The following is a 27,358-nucleotide window of genomic DNA, read 5'->3' on the forward strand; positions in this document are numbered from 1 at the left end:
TTTCACTGTTTCTTTTTACTTTTTAAAACATGGCAACTAGAAAAAGTTACATATGGTTTCACATTATATTTCCATTACACAACACTGTTCTAGAAGATACAGCATAAATAGATATTGAAGAATAAACTTGGCAAATTAACCTGACTGGAATGTAGGTTTAGGATTCAAAATGGAGCAAAATACATCAATATTAGGGTTGAAGAGACAGGAAGCTAGCAGTATGCAGGATGTGAATGAAAGGGTCTTCAGACTGGACTTTAATAGCCCTTCGATTGCCACTAAACATTTTTGAGCAAGGAAGTGCCACTTTAAACCATAAAAAAGTGCATTTCAGTCAGATTAACTTGTCAAGAATATGTAAGTTGGAAGGAAGTGAGAGTAAAGATTTCTGAAATTCTACCAGTTTAGAGGTATGCTAAGAAAAATTGTGATCTGATACTTTGATTTTATAAAGTTGTTATTCATTATCACTGGACCTTTTTGTATATTCTAAAATTTTTAACCTAAAATAGATTTTTTTATGTGGAAGAGAACAGAATGAACTGGCCCGCTATGGGTCAAATAAGTTTGTAACTATGATATGTAGGTTTGCTCGCTTATAGTTTGCATTGGATGTGAGGGACAGGTTGTAAGCAGGCAGGGTTGTTATACCTTAAGGCTTAGTTTTAAGACTAAGCCTTTCCCACCCTAATTGACTTTGTATCAGAGACTTCCTTGTTTGTATATTGGATTAAAAGTTTTGATTTCTATACTATAAAGTGGGGCAGACCGGGAGCTTGCTCTCTTGGGTCCTGAGATTAGCATTAGAGGAGAGAGCAGAGAAAGGAGAGCAGAGAAAGGCCACGTGGAAGAGAGGAGAAGCAGCCAAGATGGCAGAGTGCTAAAGGAGAAGCCAGTTTGTGCAGAGAGGAGGAGATGGGAACAGAGGTGAATAAGGCTGGTGAGGTAGAAAACTTTGATTCTAGGGAAACTCAGATAAGTCAATGGCTTTGGGAGCCCTGAATGGAAAGGGAAGTGTTTTCCCACTGTGTATATTTCTTGCCCGCCAGGGGTGAGCTAGGATTAAAACTAATGGCCCACCAGTTCCTGGCTCCGTTGTTTCATTACGGTCTCTCCGAATCAAATGGTAACCTGCATGGGCCAGGTAGCTGTGATGGTGGCCGTACACCCACCAATACAAAGATTTTGGTTCACTGTAAATTTAAAAATTGGATGTGTGGGGGAAACCTCTAATGTTTATACCAGCATAAATGGCACAAACCATCTTTCCTGAGGATCGAATCACTTGTGAACAAAATGATTATATAAATATGATAAATGGAAGGTGAACCAAAGAAACATTTTGCCTGGTGGATTGAGCTCTCCAAAGCCATCATGCCATCAGAAGACTAAAAACAAATACTAGTTGGACAGAAAATGCAAAATTTCCAGAAGGTTCAATTATTAACTTTCTGAAACAGCAGGTTATTATTAACAAGTTAAATGAAAAGCAAGAGTTGGGTTTGAAAAGTCAACACATGTTCCTGTTTGTTTTCCAGTGCCTATTGATTGCAACATTGATTTCCAGGCACCTCAAAACCTTTTCCTCTACTGTGACCCTTTTCCCCATCCCAGAGGTAGTTCTGGGGTTTTAAGAATGTTAGGGTAGGCCTGATGCGCTTTACATGCAATGCAGGGCTCGGCCGCGCATGGGCCACGTGCCCGCCCCCGCCCATCCGCAGAGAGGGGCGGATGCAGAGATCTGGCATTGCGCTGCCAAAGCTGTGCTCACGGCCACGGGGCGCGCACGTGTCCGCGCCGAGCACGGCAGCTCAAGGCCGGGGCGGTGGGTTGGGCAGGCCATGGAAGGCAGGGATTACCAGGACTCCTGAGAGTGCCTGTTACTTACCCTCAGCGGTCGCCATTATCCCGGGTGGGCTAAGGGCAGCAGCCGCTTTAGGAAGAGACGCTGGACTCTGGAAAAGAGGAGTGATCAGAGAGGCTCAGGGGGCGGGGGAGGGAGGTGCGGCCACAGACACTCCCGGCCGGGGACGTCACGCAGAACGCCCACTCGCGTTCTGGTCGGGAATCACAGTGGAACCCCGAGGTCTTGGCCCAACAAGACAGATTACGACTCTAGCTGCGAGCGTTTTCCCCAAGGATTCCCGCCGCGCAGGCGCAGCAACACCGACCATCTCTTACCGCCCTCGCCCCGCCTCTACCCCGCCCTTCCTCGCGATGCTGTGGTTCCAGGAGGTGAAAAGTGGCGGGTCCTGGAGGCCCCTCCCCATTCCACACAAGCTCGCTGCAGGGGTGCCGTTCTCCGTAGGGGCAGCGGTTCAGAGGTTGGAGTGTACCAAGTAGTGACGGGCGGGGGAAGGCATTTAGGGAGGGCATACGAAGTTTATATCCTCTGGGAGAGAAATGACGTTAACCCCCATAATCTCATTACTCTAATCTTGGGGGCTGAAAAATAACGGAGAGTTCCATGAGCAGAAAAATTAACTTCCCGCAGGGCTCTAGTATAGAGCTAGCCCCACCCCTCCAACTCCGTGACTCCGCCTCTCACGCCCGGAGCCTGCCTCTCTCTCTCTCTCTCTCTCTCTCTCTCTCTCTCTCTCTCTCCGCCTTCGCTCATTGGTGGACCCGGAGGAGGCGGGACAGTTGCCCGGGGGCAAGATAATTACGCTTACTCGCTCTTCGGTGAAGAGCTCGCGCCGCCGCAGTAGCGAGGGGTGAGCCCTGGAAAGGAAGCGACTGTTGCTGGCGCGAGCTTCTGAGTCGTAAGGACCGTGCAGGCAGCTGGTTGGTGCTTAAACCCCTGCGGCGGCGGCTCCCTCCACGTGCTTTCTCGGCGACATGGAGCTGGAGGAGTTGGGGATCCGAGAAGAATGTGGCGTGTTCGGGTGCATCAGCTCAGGGGAATGGCCCACACAGCTAGATGTGCCGCATGTGATCACTCTGGGACTCGTGGGGCTGCAGCACCGGTGAGCAACCCGGTGAGGGGTGGGGTGGCGTGGCGCATGCTTCTCTCAGCCTAGGCTGCTTTCTGTGGCCCGAGTTGTCGATCCCACCTGCGCCTGCGGTGCGAGATCTCTTCCCCGAACAGTTCCTGCCTGTGACATCCACCAGATCGTCAAGGCGTGCGCTGGGGCTACTGAGCTTCCCTCGACTGTAGCCAACCTGAATTCTCTTAAGGGTCTCTCCTTTCCCTCCGGTGTGTGCACCCCGACTGCTGTAATTTCTCAGGGCTGGGAGTTGCACTTGTGAATGGTTTGTGTGGGGTGGATGCTAGCCCAGCACCTACAGCACTTTGAGGTTTGAGGTGTCCGCGCAGAGCCTCGAACCATCACAAGCTTTTGTTTGCAAGGGCAAAGGTATTGAGCCGGTTGTGGATTTGAAGGCAGTCATAGCTATGGGAATTTAGGGATCCTAGAGTTCAAACCCGGGGGAATAGGACTTGGTGTTCAAAAGACAATACTGCTTGTAGATCTCATATAAATTAACTGAAAATAAAACAAGTACAGGGAATACTGCAACTGCAAAAGAGTAATTGGTTTACGTTTTAGATAATAATAAGTGAAAAGCTTAAGAGTAAGAAAATGCAAAAAAGTAACTGCCTTCTATAAAAGAGGGAGACGGGAGTAGTGTCTGTGTGGCGAGATACACATTAATTTTGAAAAACTGGTAAAGCCCTTTGAGTTAGGTAATTTTGTTTCCGTGATCTTTCTATTTCTTACTATCTGACCTACCTGGAAGTTGATAGAAACAATTCTGTTGGGTTCAGAAGTAGAAACCTAGGATTGACATTACTGGTAAAAGTATTCCAAAGTTTCTATAAGGCAATACCACCACAGCAACTTCTCAAACAGTTAAGGATCTTGGCAATAACACTTGAATCAGCAGTATGGGTGCAACATGCAAAAAGGCATTTCAAATGATTAGCTTTCCCTCAACAAGGTTAAATTAGAAGTAATCTTTTTCCTCTTTTCAGGGTCCCATATATGTACTTGAGTTTGAGTTTCACATCTTGCATTCTTTGTTTACTACGAGTTACTTAGAATTTAGAGTGAATTAATTTTTTTTTTTACCTTGAATGACACTAATCTTGGCTAACTGTGAGTTGACTGCAATAAAAATCTTTTAAAAAAAAATACATTTATGGACACAATTAGATATATAATCCAAAAAAAAAAAAAAGTAAAATCTATGTGGTAGTACAGAGCAACAATAGTTTATAACATTCTTAGGAGCAATTGTTTCGGGAATTCTGTCATGGGAAGAGGTTTGTAGGCTCTAGAGATCTGTAATTGTAGGTGGTCTGTGGGAGATAGGAGAACTGACCTTGAATTCTTAATATTTACTTTTAGCTAAAATAACTCAGAAAGCTCATCCCCATTATGTTTTCATTAAATATGTGCCTGAAGAGAAGGGGGCGGGTTTTTGTTTTTTGTTTTTTTAATGATTACAGTTGATTCCTACTTTCATGCACTTTCCTACAGGTGCTTTTATGTGAAAGAATATGAGATGAGATACATTATCTTCCTAAAACATGGAATCTAGAAGGTGATATTTCTATCACTTTTGCATTGTATTTAGTTCTGTTTTTTGTCTTAGGTATAATCTGACCTAAAAATTTTAGTTTCAGAGATAACAATACATGAAAGTTATAATATATGTTTCATATAAAAACAAAAGTCCTATCAATTGCCAGACAGTCATGTACTGGATACTTAAATCCAGATAGGTTCATCCAGAAGTACTTCTTTTTAATAGATGTTCTGACTATCTGCAGATTTAGTCTATAGCTCTACTTTTAGTCAAGGCAATGTTAGTTTAATATTGAAAATTAAATTGATGCCTGACCAGTGGTGGTGTAGTAGATAAAATGTAGACCCAGAACACTGAGGTCACAGGTTTGAAACCCCGAGGTCACTGGCTCTTGAGTGGGGGCTTGTCAGTGCAGGGTTGCTGGCTTTAGTGGGGGATTGTCCTCACAGTCCCAAAGCTCACCAGCTTGAGCTCAAATGGTCGCTGGCATCAAAAGCCCAAGGTCTCTGGCTTGAGCAAGGGGACACTGGCTTGGCCCTGGTCAAGGCACATACAAGAAGTAATCAATGCACAACTAAAGTGAAAGCAACTAAGTTGATGCTTCTCACCCTCTTTCTTCCTTCCTGTCTCTCGCTCTCTCACTCTTTCAAAATATAAGATTAAGATTGTCTTCTTTAGCTTTGTAAGCTGTGTGTGTGCGCACGTTCATGCCAGACTTTATAGAATTACCAAATGCTCTCTTGGTCCTGAAAGCATCAGGTTCAGTAGTTTGCAGAATTCTGGACAACCACCTCCCCGCCCCCATAAATTAAAAATCTTAATCTTTGAACCAAAGTCACATTTCATGGAGACTTGAATGATCTGGACATATTTGAACATTCCATAAAAGAAATTACTAAAACTTAATAGATTTATCCAATCAAGTAGTTAGCCTTTCCTTGGTTAGTTAGGGTCCTGGATTAGGAATTGGACCCTACAGTTGATAAACATTTTCATATCTCTTCTAAAAATGTATGAGATTTACCTGATGAAGTTGGGTCACGGAGGGGGTCTCCTGTCTAGAGAAACAGCCTGTAGAATCTTTTGGTTCTGTTATGCTTTGAGAAAACCAGTTTGCAATGATCTCAGGAGCAGTTTTCTTAAGAGACATAGACATTGGCTCTGCAAACAGAGTATATAGCATTATTACTAGGAAGGCACTTGTGAGAGAGATGCCCTCAGATAAACTTCTGGAATTTGTTCCTGTTTGTTTGTTTGTTTGTTTGTTTATTGTATTTTTTTCTCTAAGTTAGAAAAGCAAGGAGGCAGCCAGACACACTCCCGCATGCTCCCGACCGGGATTCACCCGGCATGCCAAACATGGGCGATGCTCTGCCCACCTGGAGCGGTGCTCTCTTTTGGCTGGAGCCATTCTAGTGCCTGAGGTGGAGGCCATGGAGATGTCCTTAGCGCCCGGGCCAACTTTGTTCCAGTGGAGCCTTGGCTGAGGGAGAGGAAGAGAGAGACAGAGAGGAAGGAGAGGGGGAAGGATGGAGAAGCAGATGGGCACTTCTGTGTGCTCTGACCGGGAATTGAACCTGGGACTTCCACACGCCGGGCTGAATATCTACCGCTGAGCCAACCAAACAGGGCCTCCTGTTTATTTTTATTTAGTTTGTTGGAGAGCACAAAGTAAGTTGTCAGAGAACTTGCTTTGAGTTGCTAAATTAAGGTTGGGGATAACTATTTTCATTACTGTCTTTACTAATTTTCTAGTCTTTGATTTTGAAAGATTTAATTCAATTACTTTTGTAATTTAACAATTCTGTTTTAAAATTATGTGTTTTTAATTCTTCCAGTTCTATTATTTAGAACTTGGCATTTTACATTAGTCCAGGTGCCAGAAACCTTTTTGGCTGAGAGAGCCATGAACGCCACATATTTTAAAATGTAATTCCGTGAGAGCCATACAACAACCCATGTACCTTACGCATTATCCAATGAAAATTTGGTGTTGTCCCAGAGGACAGCTGTGATTGGCTCCAGCCACCCGCAACCATAAACATGAGCGGTAGGAAATGAATGAATTGTTATACATGAGAATGTTTTATATTTTTAACGTTATTATTTTATTTATTTGTATTTTATAGAGTCAGAGAGAGGGATAGATAGGGTCAGACAGGAACAGAGAGAGATGAGAAGCATCAATCATCAGTTTTTCGTTGTGACACCTTAGTTGTTTATTGATTGCTTTCTTATATGTGCCCTGACTGTGGGGCTACAGCAGACCGAGTAACCCCTTGCTCAAGCCAGCAACCTACTTGGGTCCAAGCTGGCAAGCTTTTTTGCTCAAGCCAGATGAGCCCGTGCTCAAGCTGGCAACTCAGGGTCTTGAACCTTGGTCCTCTGCACCCCAGTCCAACGCTCTATCCACTGCGCCACCGCCTGGTCAGGCATACGTTATTTTTTTTATTAAAGATTTGTCTGCAAGCCAGATGCAGCCATCAAAAGAACCACATCTGGCTCACGAGCCATAGGTTCCCAACACCTGCATTAGTCTGAAGCAGAATTTATTTATCCCCAAAAGAGTCTCAAAGTACTATGGCTTTGTAATTACGATCAATATTGGGAACAGTTCTTTAACATAAGACTTGAAATCTAGCCCCAAGTTTCCTAGTAATATTAGTTTGATCTTGGTCGTGTCTCCTAACTTCTGAGTCTGTTTTCTCATCTGTTGGGCTAGTGAGTTATATTTTTAAAGTTCTAATACACAAATTCAATGATGATTTTGTATGGTTAACTCTTAACAATTTCCCTTTTCAATAGCATATTCAGAGGGCATTAAGGAATGCAAAGGTATGGCAACTCATCTGACTTGCAATTTATGCCCAAAAATGGGGAACAAAATTTTCAGCTCGCCTGAGATACAAGAGTTGTCTGGCAGGGGAGTGTTGAGACCTGATAATCTCTAGTATTTTATTCAAAGATATTTGTTGAAATCCTCCTATGTATAAATACATATGTAAGGCACTTTGGTGTAGGCACTAGGAACATTACCACACAGAACAGGTGTAGTTTCTGCCCTTGTAGTCAACTGGTTCAAGAACACAGGACTTCTGTATGCCTCCATTTCCCTCTGGGAATTGAGGATAGTGATAGCACCTACTTGATAGAGTTGTGGTAGGGTTTAAGTACATTAATATATGTGAAATGATTAAAAGAGTACCTGGGTAAATGCTCAACAAAAACATATAGATATGCTTATTGGGAAACATGGAGAAGAATTTTATAGCAGCATTATCCATAATAACCCTAATCTGCAAACAATGGAAATACACAAGAGTGGAATGGATAAAGAACATGCTGAGAAGTATATTCCTATAATGAAATATTCTACAGCAATAAAAAAGAATAAACTCCTGCTACAAATAATATCACGAATGACTCTCACAAGCGATGTTGATTATTAGTCTTTGGTGACAGAAGTCAGAATAGTGATAACCTTTATGCAGGCTAGGAGTATAATTACTGACTGGGAGGCCTCTAGTATGCTAGTGCAGTGTCCTATATTTTTATTTCAGTGGTGGTTACTTGGGTGAGTTCACTCTAAAAATTGAGCTGTTCAGCTGTTTGTACTCAAAACATTCAATGAGATACAAATCTATAAAATGCTTAAATTGGATTAGCCTAGAGACCCAGAGAGGTGCAATTATTTGCTCTGTGTTGAGTTACTAAGGTCAGAAAGAGACTAGAACTCAGGTGTTTTGATTCTTGGTCTGGTGCTTTTTCTTCTTTTCTTAGTTTTTCTTCTATATGTACACTACATTTATTTGCCATTCTTGGTATATTTAATGGGTTGGTTTGGAATTACTGTTCACATTATTGGATTTGCTTTTAAATTTGTCTTATTTATAGAATCACTAAAATGTTATACCCATTACTACCTTTGGAACAAAAACAAAATTCAGAATTTGTTAGTTTGTGGGGGTTTTTTTCCTTTTACAATGACAATTACTATGAAGTGTGTTTTAAAGGTTCATGATAAATGTGTAGTTGTGCAGAAATTTCTAACTGTGGGAAAGCTTCCATTTACTGGTACTTTTAATAAAACTATGAAGGGAATAGTTTTTCAGCATTTTTTGTTTTCACAGCTCATAACAATCTATTTAGTCTAATTTGCCATGGGTAGGAATAAACATCTGTTACCAGGAAAAAGCAACAGAAATTTTTCTCAATGTGGAAAACTTGGGCGTTTCTTAGGCTCTTACCATCTTCGTGTGCTTTTCTCTTGATGTTGAAAGGTCTCGGGTGTTTGACGTGACCTTCAAATAATTCTTAAACGAAAAGAAGAATGAAATGACATCATTTAAAAAAACATTAGTCTTCAAGCATTCAGGTACACTAAAGTAAGAACATTTAAACAATTGAACGGAAAGAATGAGTTTAAGAATTAGGAATGGTCCTGGGCAGTTTGCTCAGTGGTAGAGTATTGGCCTGGCACATAGATGTCCTGGGTTGGTTCCTGGATCAGGGCACGCAGGAGAAATGACCATCTGCTTCTCCACTTCTGCCCCCCCCTCTCTCTTTTTCTTCCCCTCCTACAATTATGGCTCTGTTGGTTCAAGCTCATCAGCTGAGCGCTGAGGATGGCTTCATGGAGCCTCCACCTCAGGTGCTAAAAATAGCTCAGTTGCAAGCATGGTCTCAGGTGGGCAGAGCATTGGCGTCAGACAGGGTTTGCCGGGTGGATCAAAGTTGGGGTGCTTGCGAGAGTCTGTCTCTCTACCTCCCCCTCCTCTCACTTGGAAAAGAAGAAAAAAAAGTATTAGGAATATTTTGGAACAAGGTTTGGAAAGAAATGGACTCAAATTAGGTATATATTTTATAATTTTTGCATCATTTGAACATGTAACAGTATTAGGATTTTTATTATTATTATTATTATTATTATTATTATTATTTAGGTGAGAGGAGGGGAAATAGACAGACTCCTATATGCGCCCCAACCGGGATACAACCGGTAGCCCATTTGGGGCTTATGCTCGATGCTTGCAAACACCTGTGACCAACACGCTTGACCCCATCGACCCATGGCTGAGGGAGAAGAGAGAACGGGGTAGGGGGCAGAAGCATGTGGTCGCTTCTCCTGTGTACCCTGACCAGGAATCGAACTCGGACTTCCACACACAGAGTTAACACTCTACCACTGAGCCAACCATCCAGGGCCTAGGATTTTAATTTTAAGAGTTTCCTGTTAAGTGAAAATGCAGAGGAAAGGTTATAGAATTTGTATTTAAAAAGGTCAGTTCCAAGGTTACTGTGTTTCCATTTGGCAACATGAGTAGGTTGCCTTAGGATACAATCAACTTCCTAAAATCTCATTTCTCTTTGAGGATTGCTGTTTTGCTTCTGTAAAACTCTGTATTCATATTTGAAATTTTTGTATTTGGTATGACATTGTTTCCAATCTCTATCTATTCCAAACTGCATTAGTCTTCTGGCAATTTCCTCAAATATTTCTATTTCTTTTGGCCTCTTCAAGCATTTGCTTAATGTTTTCATCAGAACATAAGTGCTGTGACTTCACTGTTACACCAGTGTTTCCCAGCCTCTGTTGTTTACTGGAAAATCTGTAAATGACTTTTACCATCTTCTAAAGGAATATGATTACTTATAAATCAACATGATTTACAGTTATTCAAAATATAGATAAATCATGTATTTGAATATCATTCATTTAAAACAACCTGTATTGCCAATAAAGTACTAACAATTACAATAATTTCAATATGAGGGTCAAGATTTTTTTTCCATATGTTCCTATCTATATAAAATAGTTTAAAATGTTTATAAGGCAGACTAATCTCCAACATTAGTGAGAATAATTTAGCTGCTTTTCATCAATAGGTAATCTCAACTGGATATTTATGAATATGGAGAGTCTCTGTGTTTACTGCTTTCTTTCACTAAGAAGTAGGAATAGACATTTTTTTTCCTTCCCTGTCATATTCTCTACCAGCTCAGTTATAATGAGGCAATATACATAACAGAGTTTCCCTGTAAGTACTTACACTGGGATATATTAGACTTTTAAGTATCGAACTAACATTTAAAATTGAACAGTTTGGACCTTGTACCTGACCTCATGATACACTGGTATTTTGGGGCCGCCCACCTTTTCTGAAGCAGTACTTGTGGTATCTTCTTCTGTCACAAAACAAAGAGACTAGCAGTTTAAATATATTTGCAAAACTCTAATCTTGGAATTGAAGATTATGCTGAAAAACTAGTAAGGCAGAATTCCATAATCAAAACTAATTTGAAGACAAGAACATTTGCCATCTATAACTGAATTTTTAAATGGCCATGTAGGATTAACCACATTCAAAATCTTAGAAGTATTGTTTTAAAAGTCACAAGGCAGTACACCCTATTCTGTAGTTGGGAATATGACAGTACTTTTAGACCCAGTTTGGTAACATCTTTTGTTACATTTTAATGCTTCACAAAGAACTCTTATATCTGTTTTCTCATTTGAGCCTCATTGTAACTAAGAAGTATCCTTATTGCAATACATATAAAAAGGAGAGTAAGGAAAGTGGTTTTAGGAACTTTAACTCAGACAGCAGACAGAGGATAAACTATTTAAGAAACTGATAGTGCTTAGCCCAAAAATTATAACATGGATTTATTCTAGTGTACCAGTGTACATATAGGAAGTTAACAAGTCAGCTGTTTGTAATTTAGAAAGGTCCTCCTCATATGCATATTACTGTGTTGAAATATAACAATGCCATGGTTAATATTTTATGCCAGCTGCACTTTCCTATTTTAAATTCTATGTATAGGTGTCTAGGCAGTTGCTTGTAAAACTAGACAATAGTTTGTAATAATAGATCAGAGAGGCAAAGGTGGTTAGAGCCCCATAAGCATATACAGCAGCAGATATGTAGTGTTTTACCTAAGAATAGGACCAGATCTTCCTACTCAGGACATGTTAGCACTGTGAGAGTGGGATGAAGTTTTGCTTCTTAAGCAATATCAAGACCTCAAATGACAGGTTGTACTATGGAGCCACATTGGGCTACCTAATAAGCTACTTTTTTTTTTTTTTTAATTTTATTTATTCATTTTAGAGAAGAGAGAGAGAGAGAGAAAGAAAGGGGGGGGGGAGGAGCAGGAAGCATCAACGTCCATATATGCCTTGACCGGGCAGGCCCAGGGTTTTGAACCAGCAACCTCAGCATTCCAGGTTGACGCTTTATCCACTGTGCCACCACAGGTCAGGCTAAGCTACTTTTTTAAATGAAATTTTATTAAGATAATTATAGATTCACATGCAATTATAAGAAATAACAGAGATTCCTTCTACACTTCGGCCAGTTTTCTCCAATAATAATATTTTGTACAACTGTAGTGTGTATATACATACACACTATTACATCGAGGAGTTTGACATTGATATAATCCACTGTTCTGCTTCAGATTTACCCAGTTTCACTTGTGATCATTTGTGATATGGTCCCTAATCATTTTATCCCCTGTGTGGATTCATGCTTCCACCATCAGGGTCAAGATCGTCAACAGTTTCAGCAGCATAAGGATCCCTCTGGTTGCCCTTTCATAACTACTCCTACGCCTTCCACCCAAACCCTTACCACCCTTGCCCCAGTGGCTACTTTTTGGAGAGCACAAGTCCAGAGTAAACTTTGAGCTCAAACTTTATTTCAAGAGAAGATGAATTTTATAACATTTTACTTAAGTGACTAAAACCATCAGTTCTAGGCTCATGCACATGTCCTACTTCTGGGAAATAGAAATACTTACAGCGATTAGTTAGAAATTTTTAGTAATTAGTCCTAGAAAATAAGATGTCACATGGTGAGGGGGCTCCCTAAATTTAGCATCTTTTTTTTTTTTCTTTTTTTCTTTATTCATTTTTAGAGAGGAAAGAGAGAGGGAGAGAGAGAGACAGAGAGAGAAGGGGAGAAGGGGGGAGGAGCTGGAAGCATCAACTCCCATATGTGCCTTGACCAGGCAAGCCCAGGGTTTCAAACCGGCGACCTCAGCATTCCAGGTCAACGCATTATCCACTGCGCCACCACAGGTCAGGCCAGCATCTTTTAAGGAAAGAGAAGTTAGTTTGTTATGTTTCTGTCCCACCCGTGTGGACTGTAGTTTCATTCTCACACTACCACACTAACGACCCACAGTTAGCATCAGACTTGGGAGCTTGAAGAGCTCAATCTTCCACGAGGTTGCTCTTAACTTCAGATGCTAGCCACACTGGCTACAAATTCAGGGGCCACCATGAGGTTCTGTAATATGCTAGAACTACTCACAGAACTGAGAAAGTACTGTACTTAGGATTACAGTTTTATTATAAAAGGAAGAACTCAGAAACAGCTGAATGAAGAGACACAGAAGGCCAAGTCTGGGAGGGCCGTGCATGCAGAGCTTCCATGCCCTCTCTGTGGAGTCAGGGCGCATCATCCTCCCAGCAAATCAGTGTGTTCACCAACCACGAAGCCCTCATTGAGCCAGAGTTTTTACTGACAGGGTTGATTATGACATGATGAATTAAATCACTGGCCACATGGTTGAACTCAATCTCCAAACTCACTCCCCTACGGGAGGTAAGGCTGACCCAAAATTCCAACCCTCTAATTGCAAGGTTAATCTTTCTGGTGACTCGCCTCTCCTAAAGCTACCTAGAAATCCACTTTGATCCACCTTTTTAGGATAAAAATACACTTCTGTCAGTAGAAATTCCAGAGTTTTTTGAAGCTTTGCCAGGAACTGGGGACAAAGACCAATTTACTCTTTATTATATCACAGTTTCTTAAAAGTAAAAATAGTAAGAATTTGAAAAATCACACCTTTATGTTTAAAATGTTACCTGTATTTGAATTTATCAGCTCACCTATGTCTGAGCTCTTTTTTTTACATTTATAATTTTTGGGTTTTCTGAAATTTCAATATGTCTTCTTGTCTGGATCTTCCATTGAATTTACAAGTTCATAGGATTTAAGTGCATTAGTGTCTATAGTAACTTGTTGCTAAGATTATCCAAAATTGTATGCAAAATATACAAACATGTTTACATATTCCATTTTAAAGAGAATTGTTTCCAAGTTTTGGTCTATTAAAAGAGGTAAATGAATGAGAGAAAACAAAATGCTTGGCATACTTTCTGATACAGTACTAACCATAGATACTGTAAGCCCCCTGCTGGCCATCACATTGCTGTGTACATTTTGTTAAATTACAGGGAGAGGGGAAATTTTAATTTCGAAAGTACAGTTTTTTGGTGTTTTTATTTTATAGAGAGAAAGAGGGAGGTGAAAAGTATCAATTGGTAGTTGCTTCACTTTAGTTGTTTATTGATCTTATATGTGCCTTGATTAGGAAGCTGGGCCAGTGACCCTTGGTTTAAGCCAGCAACCTTGGGCTCAAGCCAGTGACCCTAAGGTCATGTCTATGATCCCACTCACACTCAAGCCCGATGAGTCTGCCCTCAAACTAGTGACCTCGGGGTTTCAAACCTAGGTCTTCAGCATCCCAGGTTGATGCTCTATCCACTGCACCACTGCCTGGTCAGTCCTAAAATTATTCTTTTTTTTTTTTTTTTTTAATTTTTTTTTTAAATTTATTCATTTTAGAGAGGAGAGAGAAAGGGGGAGAGAGAGACAGAGAGGGAGAGAGAGAGGAGAGAGAGACAGAGAAGGTGGGGAGGAGCAGGAAGCATCAACTCCCATATGTGCCTTGACCAGGTAAGCCCAGGGTTTCGAACTGGTGACCTCAGCATTTCCAGGTCAATGCTTTATCCACTGCGCCACCACAGGTCAGGCCTAAAATTATTCTTAAAAGAACAATGTAGTCTTTCATTTGTGATAAGAAAGACCTCCCCTAACTCACAAAAGTTAGATCAGGAAATGTGCCATACGCGAGTACTTTCAGCCTTTTGTACAGTGCATTTTCACCAATGAAATAAAAGTTGGTTTTGCATCTCATTTGCATAATCAAACTTTCTTTGACTTATTTGCTTTTCTGATGTTCTTGTTTAATAATAAAAATCAAATCAAATGCTTTTTTTTATCACTTCATATTCATTTTGAAATGTCCCCTCATTTTTGTCAGCAGTATATTTCACTCTTATATGTTTACTCTACTGTGCTTAATTATGTCCCACTTCACCTTTCTGAGCCAAAATTAATCTAACTCTGACTGTCCTGTACTAGAAAGCAGTGACTTGCTAGAATACAAAGATATTGGGGTTTTTCTTTTTTGTGTGACAGACACAGAGGGAGGGACAGACAAGAATAGACAGGCTGAAAAGGAGAGAGATGAGAAGCATCAATTCTTCATTGGGGCACCTTAGTTGTTCATTTATTGCTTTCTCATCTGTGCCTTGATGGTGGGGGGGGGGGTGCTACAGCAGAGCGAGTTACCACTTGCTCAAGCCAGCGCGACCTTTGGGCTTAAGCTACCGACCATGGGGTCACTTCTATGATTCCACACTCAAGCCAGTGACCCTGTGCTCAAGCTGGTGAGCCTTGCTCACGCCTGATGAGCCCGTGCTCAAGCCTATGACCTCTGGGTTTCAAACCTGGGTCCTTAGCATCCCAGTCCGATGCTCTATCCACTGCACCACCGCCTGGTCAAGCGATATTGATATATTTCATGTAATATAAATGGCAACTAGTACTGGAGATATTAAGTCAATTTTATTTCTCCAGAAGAGATAGGTAGTTACAAAATTATTACACACAAATTTCTCTGTAGAGAAAGACAAACGGGCCTTTCTCCTGTGGTAACTTTCTAATTTCTTTTCTTTTTTTTTTTTTTTTACTTTCTTTTTTATTTATTCATTTTAGAGAGGAAGGGAGAGACAGAGAGAGACAGAGATAGAGGAGAGACAGAGAGAGAGAAGGGGGGAGGAGCAGGAAGCACCAACTCCCATATGTGCCTTGACCAGGCAAGCCCAGGGTTTCGAACCAGCGACCTCAGCATTTCCAGGTCGATGCTTTATCCACTGCACCACCACAGGTCACGTGCTTTCTAATTTCTTTATCCTCTATTGCTTATGACTCAGACTAGGGAGAAAAGTAAATTTAATTTAGACCCAAAAAAGTAATTATTCATTTTTCACAAGCCATTTTTTTTTAATTTTTTATTTTTCTGAAGTTGGAAACGGGGAGGCAGTCAGACAGACTCCCGCATGCACCCGACCAGGATCCACCTGGCATGCCCACCAGGGGGTGATGCTCTGCCCATCTGGGACGTCGCTCTGTTGCAACCAGAGCCATTCTAGGGCCTGAGGCAGAGGCCACAGAGCCATCCTCAGTGCCCGGGCCAACATTGCTCCAGTGGAGCCTTGGCTGTGGGAGGGGAAAAAGAAGACAGAGAGGAAGGAGAGGGGGAGGGGTAGAGAAGCAGATGGGCGCTTCTCCTGTGTGCCCTGGCCGGGGATTGAACCCGGGACTCCTGCACACCAGGCCGACGCTCTACCACTGAGCCAATTGGCCAGGGCACAAGTCATTTTTTTTTCCTTGTACTACACATAACCTACGAACTGTATGATTTTTCCCAGTGATTAACTTCTTTCATATTTCATTAGTCATGCATTTTTTTAAATCTTTTTTTTTCTTTTTTTTTTTTCTTTATTCATTTTTAGAGAGGAGAGAGAGAGGGAGAGAGAGAGAGACAGAGAGAGAGAAAGGGGGAGGAGCTGGAAGCATCAACTCCCATGTGTGCCTTGACCAGGCAAGCCCAGGGTTTCGAACCGGCGACCTCAGCATTTCCAGGTCGACGCATTATCCACTGCGCCACCCTAATAGGTCAGGCTAGTCATTCATTTTTAAGTGATATTAGAATTAGGTAATTTTTCTCCCCTGATTAGAATCAAATTAGAATTTATATATTGCTCTTTTTAGCTCTCTGCTGGTCTTATTCTCTAAACATGATGACCTGTCTTTGGTTTTCCACCTTGGCTGAACTACTGGGGGGGCACAATTCAGTCTATAGCGACAGCTGATAGTAACATCGTATGTACTTTGTCATACACAAAAAAACAAGGAATACTTCTTTACCTGGGTCAGGACTTTGTGTTATACTTGTCTCCCTTAGTTCTTCTGACATATTACTGAGCAAGTCGTCTTCAGCTGCCTCTTCAGCAGTGACTGTATAAACATGAGATGTACGTATAATGGTTTGTTTTTTATTCACTTTCAGAATTGTGTTTTAATCTCTATTACTTTTCTCTATTAAAGTGAACCTGATATACCAAATACTGTGGTGTGTTTTGTTTTCCTGTAGTTTAGATTCCCCACCTCTAAACATCTTTTAGTCTTAGGTTTCTATAGCTATCTGGTGTTGGAGTCGCTGATGTCTTCTGACATATAACTGATGAAGTCATCTTCAGCTGCCTCTCCAGCAATTACTGTATGAACATAATCTGCTTGGCTCTGGTGTTGGGCTCCTTTTTGTATAGTCATTTTAGTTTTAATGGGGACAATGTTTAACTTCTCTAGCAGAGCGGTATCTTTCTTGTCTACCAGTGAAACATTTTAGGACTTCACACCACCATTTCCCAATCCTAAGTCTTTACCATTCCCCTCTCTTTCCCTAGACACATACACTCACTCTGAGAATTAGGACTGTAGCATTTAAGGGAGGTACTGAGATCTAGAAACATTGCGATCAGGAGAGGGTTAAGACCGTCTTGTCTGGTCTTGCATTTTACACTCAGGTCTAGGGGAGATACTTGGCTGATGCAGCAGTCCAGAGACACTGATTCACAATTTGGACTTCCTGGCTCCTGATCTAGAAGTAAGTCGTCCAGTGCATTTCATGCAGTCGTGTCTTTACGTGCATTGTTATCTCAGTCCTTCGGGTTAAACTCATTTTTAAAAACTTTATGATGTGTCCCAGAAGACCTTAACACTGCAAAAATATTCTCATGGGTTTTATGCTTTTCTAAGTTCTTCAGAGCCTTTTTCTGTTTATTCACAGTTTCACCTGTGAATTGAGATGAAGACTTGTTTTTAACTTCTGTCATCTAGAGTTGCATTTTTGCTTTATTAAAATTGGTCTGTCTTTAAACTCTACTCGGGAAATCCAATTTTATTTCCTCCTTTTGTATAACTTTGTACTATTTTCTGTGTTCTGGAGGAGATTAAGTATACATTAAATCTGTTTCGTGGTGAATTCAGCATTAGCTTATTGAATAGCATTTAATGAAACTTTTAAGCTAATTTATGTTGTCATGCTACTGGATATTTTTATATGGTGCAGCATGATATTAAGATTACTTTTCTTTGCCTCCCTACCTTTCTGGTTATCTTCCATTTTTTCATTGTCACATTTGGCGGCTTGTTCTCTATCATGGGATTCCTGTTCTTGCGACTTTTCTGTTTTATTTTGTCCCAGAATGGCATCCAGCTCAGTAAAAAATTTCATACTCCTAGTCATGCCTAGGTCTTGAGCCATTTTCACAATCTTGTATTCATGTTTTAAGTTTTTGTACTTCGTTCTGCACTGTTTCCAGTCTCTCTCTATTCCACAGTTCTGAAGCTCGGCAGCAATTTGTTCAAATATCCTTTTATTTCTCGTCGTTCTCTCTAGTTGTTGTTGTATGCTTTTCTCAGACCAGATGCCTATGAGAGCCGTGACTTCTGGTCCTGTCCAGTGTTTTCCTCCTTCGTTTGCCACAGCTGGAATGAAATGGGGTTCCATTATTGATGTAGAGTTACCTGTATTAGAAGGGGAGACAAAGTTTTACAGGGGTTGCTTAGATCAGATAACATTAATAGAGGAAGTAATTTTCTTCACAGGAGGGGGAGTAACAAATTGCTTAGCTTTTCTGTTGAACTGTTGGGGAAACAGAGGACAGAACCTGGACACATTCCTTATCCTGACAGTGACCGGCTTTAATAAAGTTTTTAATTAGTCAAGTTTTGAACATCTTTCTTCTCTATCATTTCTCTTCCATCCCACTCCTTTAGTTTAAAGGGTATATGTTAGTATATACTTGGAGAAAGCAATATAATTAAATAAGAAAATGGCTCATTGAAGACCATCTGCTTTGTGATAGGTCAGGTAGGAGCAATTCATCTCCTTTTTTTTCCTTTATCTAATGATTTCCAGTGCCTACATATCAGAATTTCCTGGGGAGTTTTTAAAAATCACTACTCTGGTGCCACCTCCACCTCTCATCCCCAGATTGTGATTCTAGTGTGCAGACAGGGTTGGGAACCAACACTATTCATAAGTGAAGGGCTTGGATGAACCCCATTATAACAATTGGTGCATTTTACTCCTGGTGAAAATAAAAGGTGTCCCATTGGTCAAAGGCCAAATGCCATTTTAGGTGAAGTATTATGTCCTTTTAATGCAAAGAAATGTGCCAGAAATGCCTTATTCCTATGCAGAATATCTCCCACTTAAGTTATAAATCCTTTAATACAGCATGATGCCTTCATGTTAGATTTCTAGCTCAGTTTTGCAGCTCATTGGATGGTAATGACATTAATTGACATTATATTAGTTATTTTAACAACCATATTATCTTGTTTTTCTTAGGTATCATGCTTAATAAAACAGTAGTACAGACCCCAGCATATATAATGTAAGTCATTAAAAAACACTATACAGCATTTTCCTGAGGTGTAGGAAGTTGTTCTTATGAAGCAAAACGTGGATTTATGTTGACTTTAATTGAGTAAATAAAATCATCCTTGACCTCATTTTGGATTTGATATTATTTACTTTCAAATGTACAATTCTGTTTGTGTCTTAGACTCCCCAGATGCTAAGTGATATGCTCATTAAATATTAAGTGCCTACTACATGTAATTTTGGCCATCAGATTTCTTATTATATTTAAAGAATAAAAGGTCAGAAATTTGAATGCTAATCTTTCTAGGCAGTTTACATTTTGTTATATCATTTGTTTTAAAAATGATTGTTTTTTAGTATAAATTGGTAATTAAAAGAGAAACTAATTAGCCAAAAAACCATGGATACATAACTCATAAGTATAGACAATGGGGCGGCGACAGCCAGAGGGAAGGGGGGGTGGAGGCAGCGGAAGAGGGGGCAATGGAGAGGGACAGAGGCTTCATAGGGCTGGGGGGGGGGGCACGGTGCAGTGTGCAGATGGGGTTAAGTGGGACGTTTGAAACAATCGTCATTCTAAGTGTTTATTTTTGGTCCATTGTACTATACCTCGTTCCACTGGTCTGATAGGAGAAAGCAAAAATAAAGGATTTCCTGAGCTGTCTTCCTTATCTTCTAATGTAACTGACATTTTGCCTGGAAATAGAACAGAATTCCTTTTAGAAATAAGTACTAAGGAAGATAAAAATTGGATTAACCTAACTGGTAATGCTAGTAGGGAGAGCTGAATTTGATCATATTCATGAAGGATTATAGGTCTGTGATAGACACGTTTTGTAAGAAAGTGGTATAATATGGTTTAAAGAAAAATCACCCCATTGATATGGTTTATTTTAACTACTAGAACTGTTTATTAATTTTATAAATTTTTAGAGATGGTTGTGGTTAGTTTTCAAAATAAATTACATTCTTAAAATGAAATGTTTTCTCTATATTTCTATTTTAGGTGCTTTCACATAGTAGGCACTTATTAAATGATACTAATAATGTAAGAGATAGTCAGAAAAATCTTATTTTATTGACATACAGGATCAGATATCTTATGTAACTAGTTCATTGATATGTACTTAACTTTCCGGAAATTAATCTAAGTTATGCTTTTTTCTTTTTTTAGTTATGCATAAATGGACCAAAGGAATATGTTATTTAAAAGAACCATTCCGACCTTGAAAGATGAAGAAGTCTCTGTTTGATTTCCTTGTTCTATGGTGTTGGTGTTTTTATACTGGTTTTCATAAAATGAGGCATAGGCTACATTTTTAATTAAATGAAGAGGGTAATGTTGAGAAAAAAGTAAACATACTTCAAAGGAACCCAACATATAGAATTTGGAATTTATGGGCACAGGAAGTTGAAGATGACCATAAAATTAGAATAAGATTGCATAATGATCTGGAGGTAGTTATCTCTTTGTAATTTCTGAATTAAAGATTTATTCATCTTATTTCATCATTCTTATATATTTTTCCAATTTTGTTTACTGTATAACAAATAGCATGTTTTATTTTATTTAATTTATTTTTATTGATTTCAGAGAGGAGAAAAAGAGAAGGGGGAGAGGAGAAAGAAGCATCAACTCAAATTGCTTCTCATATGTGCCTTGACCAGGCAAGCCCAGGGTTTCCAATCAGAGACCTCCACATTCTGGGTTGACACTTTATCCAGTGTGTTGTCACAAGTCAGGCCCCTCTTTTTATTTTTTAATGGAATGCCTCTAAATATAATGGTGAGCCTGACCTGTGGTGGTGCAGTTGATAAAGCGTCAACCTGGAATGCTAAGATCGTGGGTTTCAAACCCCAGGGTTGTTGGCTGTGAATGTGGGCTTGTCAGCATGGAGTCACTGACTTCGGGGTAGGGGATGCTGGCTTAGGCAAGGGAACACTGGCTCGGCCCCGTCAAGGCACGTGTAAGAAGCAATCAATATACAACTAAAGTGAAAGCAGCTACAAGTTGATGCTTCTCACCTTCTCTCTCCCTTCCTCCCTCTCTCCTCTCTCTCTCTCTCTCTCTCTCTCTTTCTCTCCCTTCCTGTCTCTCGCAAAAAGAAAATGAGGAATGCTGGTTATCATCTTAAAGATTATATTAGGGATTTCTATATTAAAATAGAAAAACAACTGATAAGGGAAGTACACTGTTTTTGAATGGCACAATTATATAAATTTAAACTCTCAAAAATTGTCAAAAACTTGAAATCAGGTTTCATAATTATTTGAGTCTAAATTACAGTTAGGGAATGTTTTGGATTTAGTTGAAAATATGGAAAGTAAAAATCTGAAATTACATAGGAATTCTCTTTAGAGAGATTTGCTGAAGATAATTTAACACCTAAGGTAAATTAACACCTAAGTCTAATGATAACAGTAAAGAAAGTTAGGGTTTGCTATTATCTGGTTTAGGGCCTAGTTTTATATAGTAGAAAAGGGCCTGGAGCTGAACACACACGTGGGAGTCAAAAAGAAAAGCTCTCTCCCCAACTTTTTCAGGGAATTTTTTTTCCCCTTAGGTTGATCATTTCTAGCATGAATCCCAAAATTGTATGCAGGGGCTCGTGTCCTGGAGATCTTAAACTGAAACTCTTAAATCATTGCTCCTGACGCATTTGCATAAAGTAAGAGGCAGAAGATAGAGTGGAAACTTGGTTCTTGGGAGAATGTGCAGCAGTAGCCAAAGGTATTCTGAGGATGCTTATAATTTCCAGAGCATGAATCCTTTTAGAGTTTGTGTTTGGGTTCTCTGCCTAGGCTCAGCCAAGCTACCTGCTGTCTAGCAGAGGGGGCCAGATTCTCAGTTCTTAACACTTGCTTGAGGTGGATCCCAACAGTGAAAAGAGCACATTTTCTTCCCTTCTTCAGTTTACCATACACTAATAAAAATGTTGCTTGTTCCACCATTAAAAAACCAGAAGAGCCCTGGCCGGTTGGCTCAGCGGTAGAGCGTCGGCCTGGTGTGCGGGGGACCTGGGTTCGATTCCCGGCCAGGGCACATAGGAGAAGCGCCCATTTGCTTCTTCACCCCCACCCCCTCCTTCCTCTCTGTCTCTCTCTTCCCCTCCCGCAGCCAAGGCTCCATTGGAGCAAAGATGGCCCGGGTGCTGGGGATGGCTCCTTGGCCTCTGCCCCAGGCGCTAGAGTGGCTCTGGTTGCGGCAGAGCGACGCCCGGAGGGGCAGAGCATCGCCCCCTGGTGGGCAGAGCGTAGCCCCTGGTGGGCGTGCCGGGTGGATCCCGGTCGGGCGCATGCGGGAATCTGTTTGACTGTCTCTCCCCATTTCCAGCTTCAGAAAAAATACAAAAAAAACCCCAAAAAACCCAGAAGACTATGTTATCTAGCATCACTCGAATAAATTCAATAAATTAAAAAAAAAAACCCAAGATATTAAAATGAATCAGATTTGGAAAAAGAAAGGCTTTCTAAAGCCTTAGAAGAGGAACTATTTGATTACATTTAAATTCTTTAGTTTGATAGGTCATATAAAAATCAGCCATATTTGTGAGGCAAAAGAGGTCATGCAAATTTCTTATACTCCAGTTGACATTAACAGTCAGTTTGGAAAAATGAATATATAGAAAAATTGTTATGACAACAAAAACTACTCAGAGAACAGATGAAACGCACCGAGGGGCCAAGAGGAGGCAACAGTCCTGGTTAGCAGATCAATACTGAAGCCCATCCCCAGCCTTCCTCAGATATTTATTAGCAAGTACAAATACCAGTAACTGAAGGAAACAGAAGTATTCAGAGGGTTAAGTAAAGGACAAGAAACATGCTGACTCCTATTTCTCTGTTCTAAGAGCCTAAGCATTTCTGTTACTAACTCTTATCCTGCTGTTCTGCTGTTTCCAGTACAGGTCAGAGGCCCCTGGACACTCCTTCGCTCAGGGCTTTCGCCCTCGGGTGCCTCGCTGCCTCTTACGGTTATCCTAACTGCATGTTTTCGCGGCATGTTCCCACAAAATATGTTGCCTAGCACTAGTTAAATGAACACAGTAAAAAGTTATTGATTGCATACACCATTATTGATTAAATCTGCAGAGTCCCTCCTTCCCAACACCACCCCTAACCTTGCTATGGCAGGGTTCTATAAAGGGGACAGTCCCTCTTAGTGAAGTATAATTCTTTTGGAAAGCAATTATTTTAACAATATGTTTCAAAGTAATCATAACCCCCCTGTCCAGTAATTAACCTTTTGATAGTCTCTCCTAAAGTAATAATGTTAGATATGGACAAAATCATTAGTATAAGGGGGCAATGACCTGAACTCTATTGTATGCATTCAGATATTATGGAACCATTAAGTAACATTTAATCATAAATTATTATTCTGGGTATAACTTAAAAGTTATTATTAATGTAAATAATGCTATCATGCTTATAATAGAAAACTTTAAAAGAAAAACAACCAGTAGCATTGTGGAAGATTTGTGGGAAGGGCCTCAAAACTAGGCAAATTAGTCTGACCAGGCGGTGGCGCAGTGGATAGAGCATTGGACTGGGATGCAGAGGACCCAGGTTCGAGACCCCAAGGTCGCTGGCTCCAGCAAGGGGCTACTTGTTCTGCTGAAGGCTCACAGTCAAGGCACGTATGAGAAAGCAATCAGTGAACAACTAAGGTGTTGCAACGCGCAATGAAAAACTAATGATTGATGCTTCTCATCTCCGTTCCTGTCTGTCTGTCCATCCGTCCTTGTCTCTGACTCACTCTGTCAATGTAAAACACACACACAAAACTAGGCAAAAATTAGTTAAGAGGTTACCTTAATATTACATATGATGATGGATTTCTGGATGGTGGTAATGAGAATAAAGCAGAAAGAAATATTTATAAGGCATGTTAGTAGATTTTTTTTTTTTTTTTAATTTTTTATTTATTCATTTTTAGAAAGGAGAGGGAGAGACAGTGAGAGAGAGAGAGGAGAGACAGAGAGAGAGAAGGAGGGGAGGAGCTGGAAGCATCAACTCCCATATGTGCCTTGACCAGGCAAGCCCAGGGTTTTGAACCGGCAACCTCAGCAATTCCAGGTTGACGCTTTATCCACTGCGCCACCACAGGTCAGGCCTATTAGTAGATTTTTTAAAGACTTAGTTGACTGCCTAAAGGTCCAGGATATCTTGAAGGTTTCTATTGAAGTGATCAGAAATGCAGTTATACTAAGGTGGAAACAGTTTGTAGGAGGGTCAGTTTTGAAGGGGGAGCAGAGTTCGGCTTTTAAAATTGGACTTTTGAGATACCTTACATACCTGGCTAAGATGTAATTACGGGCCCTCTGCTTATGAAACTGTGGAGTTTGGAGCTGTGAGGGTGGCTGAAAGGGCTAGAGGAAGATCCCATTAAGTGGAAATAGTAGCACTCACATCTTCAGGAGACAAATTTCTTATTAAAATGAAGGCCTTTTAGAAGCTGAGTGATTTAGGTACTTATCATTAGTCAATATTGAAAGCATTTAATTGGTGAAGAGTGCAAGGTGATTAACTGAATAAAATGTAATTATTGTTTATTATGGTAATGACTGCAAAACTTTCTCAGAATTTGGGATACTATCAGAAAAGTAAAGGGAATATTTAAGTGGGATGGATTTTTTTTTAACCAATTGATTTATTAATAAGCTTATAAAAAGATATTTAGAGGCCCTGGCTGGTTGGCTCAGTGGTAGAGCATCTTCCCAGCATGTGGATGTCCCGGGTTCTATTCCCGGCCAGGGCACATAGGAAAAGTGTCCATCTGCTTCTCCACCCTTCCCCCTCTACTTTCTCTCTGTCTCTCTCTTCCCCTTCTGCAGCCAAGGCTCCATTGGAGCAAAGTTGACCCAGGCACTGAGGATGGCTCCTATGGCCTCCACCTCAGGTGCTATAATGGCTCTGGTTGCAACAAAGCAACGCCCATCTGGGCCGGATGGATCCCAGTCAGGCACATGGGTCCTGTCTCTCTGCCTTCCTGCTTCTCACTTCAGAAAAATACAAACAAAACAAAACAAAACACCAAGTTTAGATAACCCAAGTAATCTAACTGCAATCTCTATCATTTTAACCCCTTTCTCATTTTGTACCTTTATTATGCCACTTAACCATTTTCTCTTGGGTGTTAACATTTATTCATGGTTTGCTCCTTTCTGTGATTAGATCGAATGCATGTAGCTCAGTGCTTTGCACATGATGTTCACACAGCGTAGGTATTACAGATTTTGAATTGAACAATTCTGCTCTTAAAAATAGCATCTGTAAGACTTTGGCTGTAGGGAAAATTGCATTATGCTTTTGATTTCCCCACTCTGCCTGCCTAGTAATGCATTTGGCTTTGGCAGGCAGTGAGCAGCACCTTCTAAGTAAATAGTGTTGTATTTAACACAGCAAGTAAAAAACCTTGTTTCATTATTTAAATCATTTAATCATACGTCATTTAATCTATCAAATCTATTTTTGTTTCACCTACATTAACATGGAGCTGTTCTTCCAAACTAGGAATGAAGTAGATTATCAGTTCTTAGTATTTTAGTGTTTTTATTAATAGGAAAATGGAAATTTCAATATAAAGCAAAAGTTCTATCATATTTGGAACTGTGGGAAAACAACAGTTGAGCAATATATTGGATTTTTTTTTTTTTTTGCCACTCTTACTAGATTAAAACCTAAAATATTTTTAGAAATCAGTCTTTTCCAAAAACACATCAGCCATAGGAAAGGAGCGATTGGCACTAGCAGTTACTGTCGTTTTAATGTGTTTTTCTTTCTCTCTATTTTACAGATTTTTAAAATGATGGTATTTGACCTCTTTTAAAATTAAATTTTACCTTGTGCAATGTAGCATAACAGGTCAGTTGTTTTAATCAACTTTGATATTTTGATATGGATGTATCATATGGACCCAGAAGTCCTATACCTTTACAGTTGGTTAAGTAAAAACAAAAGAATGGTACTCTTCCTTTTTACCTTCAGCGATCTCTGGGGCTGCACTTTGGCTCAGCGTTGCCAGGCACCTGTTATTTGCATCTTCCTCTTTTAATTGAATGGCAGGTTCACACTGCAGGATCGCATCCAAATCATGGAAGAATTTCATAGTTTTAGAGCTGTTCCCCGAGTTGTGAGCGTATTTAACTGTTCTGTATTCATATTTGAGATTTTTGTACTTTGCCCGGCACTGTTTCCAATCTCTGTATATTCCTAGCGTTTGCAGCCTTTTAGCAATGTAAATAAATATTCCTTTATTTCTCAGGGTTCCATAAAGTTGTTTTCGTATATTTTTTTCTGCCCAGACATTTAGCAAAGCTTTAACTTCTTCCTCAGACCAGTGCTTTCCTGCTCCACTCTCCATGTCGAAAGTGACCTGGAAATGATTCACTATTTCTTGCTAAGGTTTTGTTTCCTAGGAAACCAGACGGCTCGTTTTCAATAATCTCCAAATAGCTGAAAGGATCTGGTTCAAGCTGCCTGAGGGGAGTAACCTGAGAAACTGCTAAATAAGCAGGCTTTGTGCTTAAAGAAGCCTGGATCTAAATGCTCCCAAACGCTATTCATTTCAGCTTTTAAGGGACAATTACCATTGAGACAAAAGGGGAAAAAAACCATTTTTTTAAATTATTTTTTGAAAATCGCTTTTTAAAGATTTATTTTCTTGCATGACTTAGTCTGGTTTACTAAATGATTGTTAATTTTTAAAAATTATTCTGGAAATGGCTGGCAGAGGATCTTTCTGTCCTAAGGTTTACGGCTAACGTTAATTTTTTTCCCCTCTGATATGACTCTCTGTCTTCCAGCATCATCAACTTAAAGACCACATCATTTCACTTAAAGAAATCCTAAATCACAAGTTATTCAGTTTGTTGGGGTGTGTATAATATTATGTATATTGATTTTCAGCACAGTATTTAATGCATTGATAATTTAGTAAAATCATTTCAATTTTAATTTTTTAGACTTTGTACTCTGCAAGTATATTTAATGTTGTAGTTTTTTCTTATTATTAAAATGCCTAAACAATGACAATATGTAATTTTTTAAAAAATTATTTTTACCAAATAAATGTTTTATAAATATTATATACCATATTTCCCCATATATAATACGATCCTATGTATGACACACCTTAACCATGGGGCCCAAATTTTGAAAAAAAGTATTACATAAAGTTATTAAACTTAAGTTTAATCATTATAAAACTCATACAACTCATCACTGT

General features: G+C 40.0%; 2 protein-coding genes across 3 annotated transcripts in view; one reads left to right on the forward strand and one right to left on the reverse strand.

The window, feature by feature from the left end:
• Positions 1-26,505, reverse strand: part of PAICS (phosphoribosylaminoimidazole carboxylase and phosphoribosylaminoimidazolesuccinocarboxamide synthase) — a 47,964-nt gene extending 21,459 nt beyond the window's left edge. Inside the window, exons 1-5 of the mRNA XM_066233385.1 lie at positions 26,113-26,505; positions 17,841-18,263; positions 8,778-8,843; positions 5,555-5,691; positions 1,889-1,955 (exon numbers count right to left, since the gene is read on the reverse strand). Coding sequence (XP_066089482.1) covers positions 1,889-1,955; positions 5,555-5,691; positions 8,778-8,843; positions 17,841-18,263; positions 26,113-26,494 — 1,075 coding nt within the window. The 5' untranslated portion in view covers positions 26,495-26,505. The remainder of the gene's footprint in view (positions 1-1,888; positions 1,956-5,554; positions 5,692-8,777; positions 8,844-17,840; positions 18,264-26,112) is intronic.
• PPAT (phosphoribosyl pyrophosphate amidotransferase) overlaps positions 2,672-27,358 on the forward strand; it is a 38,562-nt gene continuing 13,875 nt past the window's right edge. Inside the window, exons 1-2 of one of the 2 annotated variants that reach the window (XM_066233383.1) lie at positions 2,678-2,966; positions 26,937-27,007. In XM_066233383.1, the coding sequence (XP_066089480.1) occupies positions 2,871-2,966; positions 26,937-27,007 (167 nt within the window). In that variant the 5' untranslated portion in view covers positions 2,678-2,870. Of the gene's footprint in view, positions 2,967-26,936; positions 27,008-27,358 lie in introns of both variants that reach the window. The other variant, XM_066233384.1, reaches the window with a different exon arrangement.

Source organism: Saccopteryx bilineata, chromosome 5, assembly GCF_036850765.1.
Source record: "Saccopteryx bilineata isolate mSacBil1 chromosome 5, mSacBil1_pri_phased_curated, whole genome shotgun sequence".
Lineage (NCBI taxonomy): Eukaryota > Metazoa > Chordata > Mammalia > Chiroptera > Emballonuridae > Saccopteryx > Saccopteryx bilineata.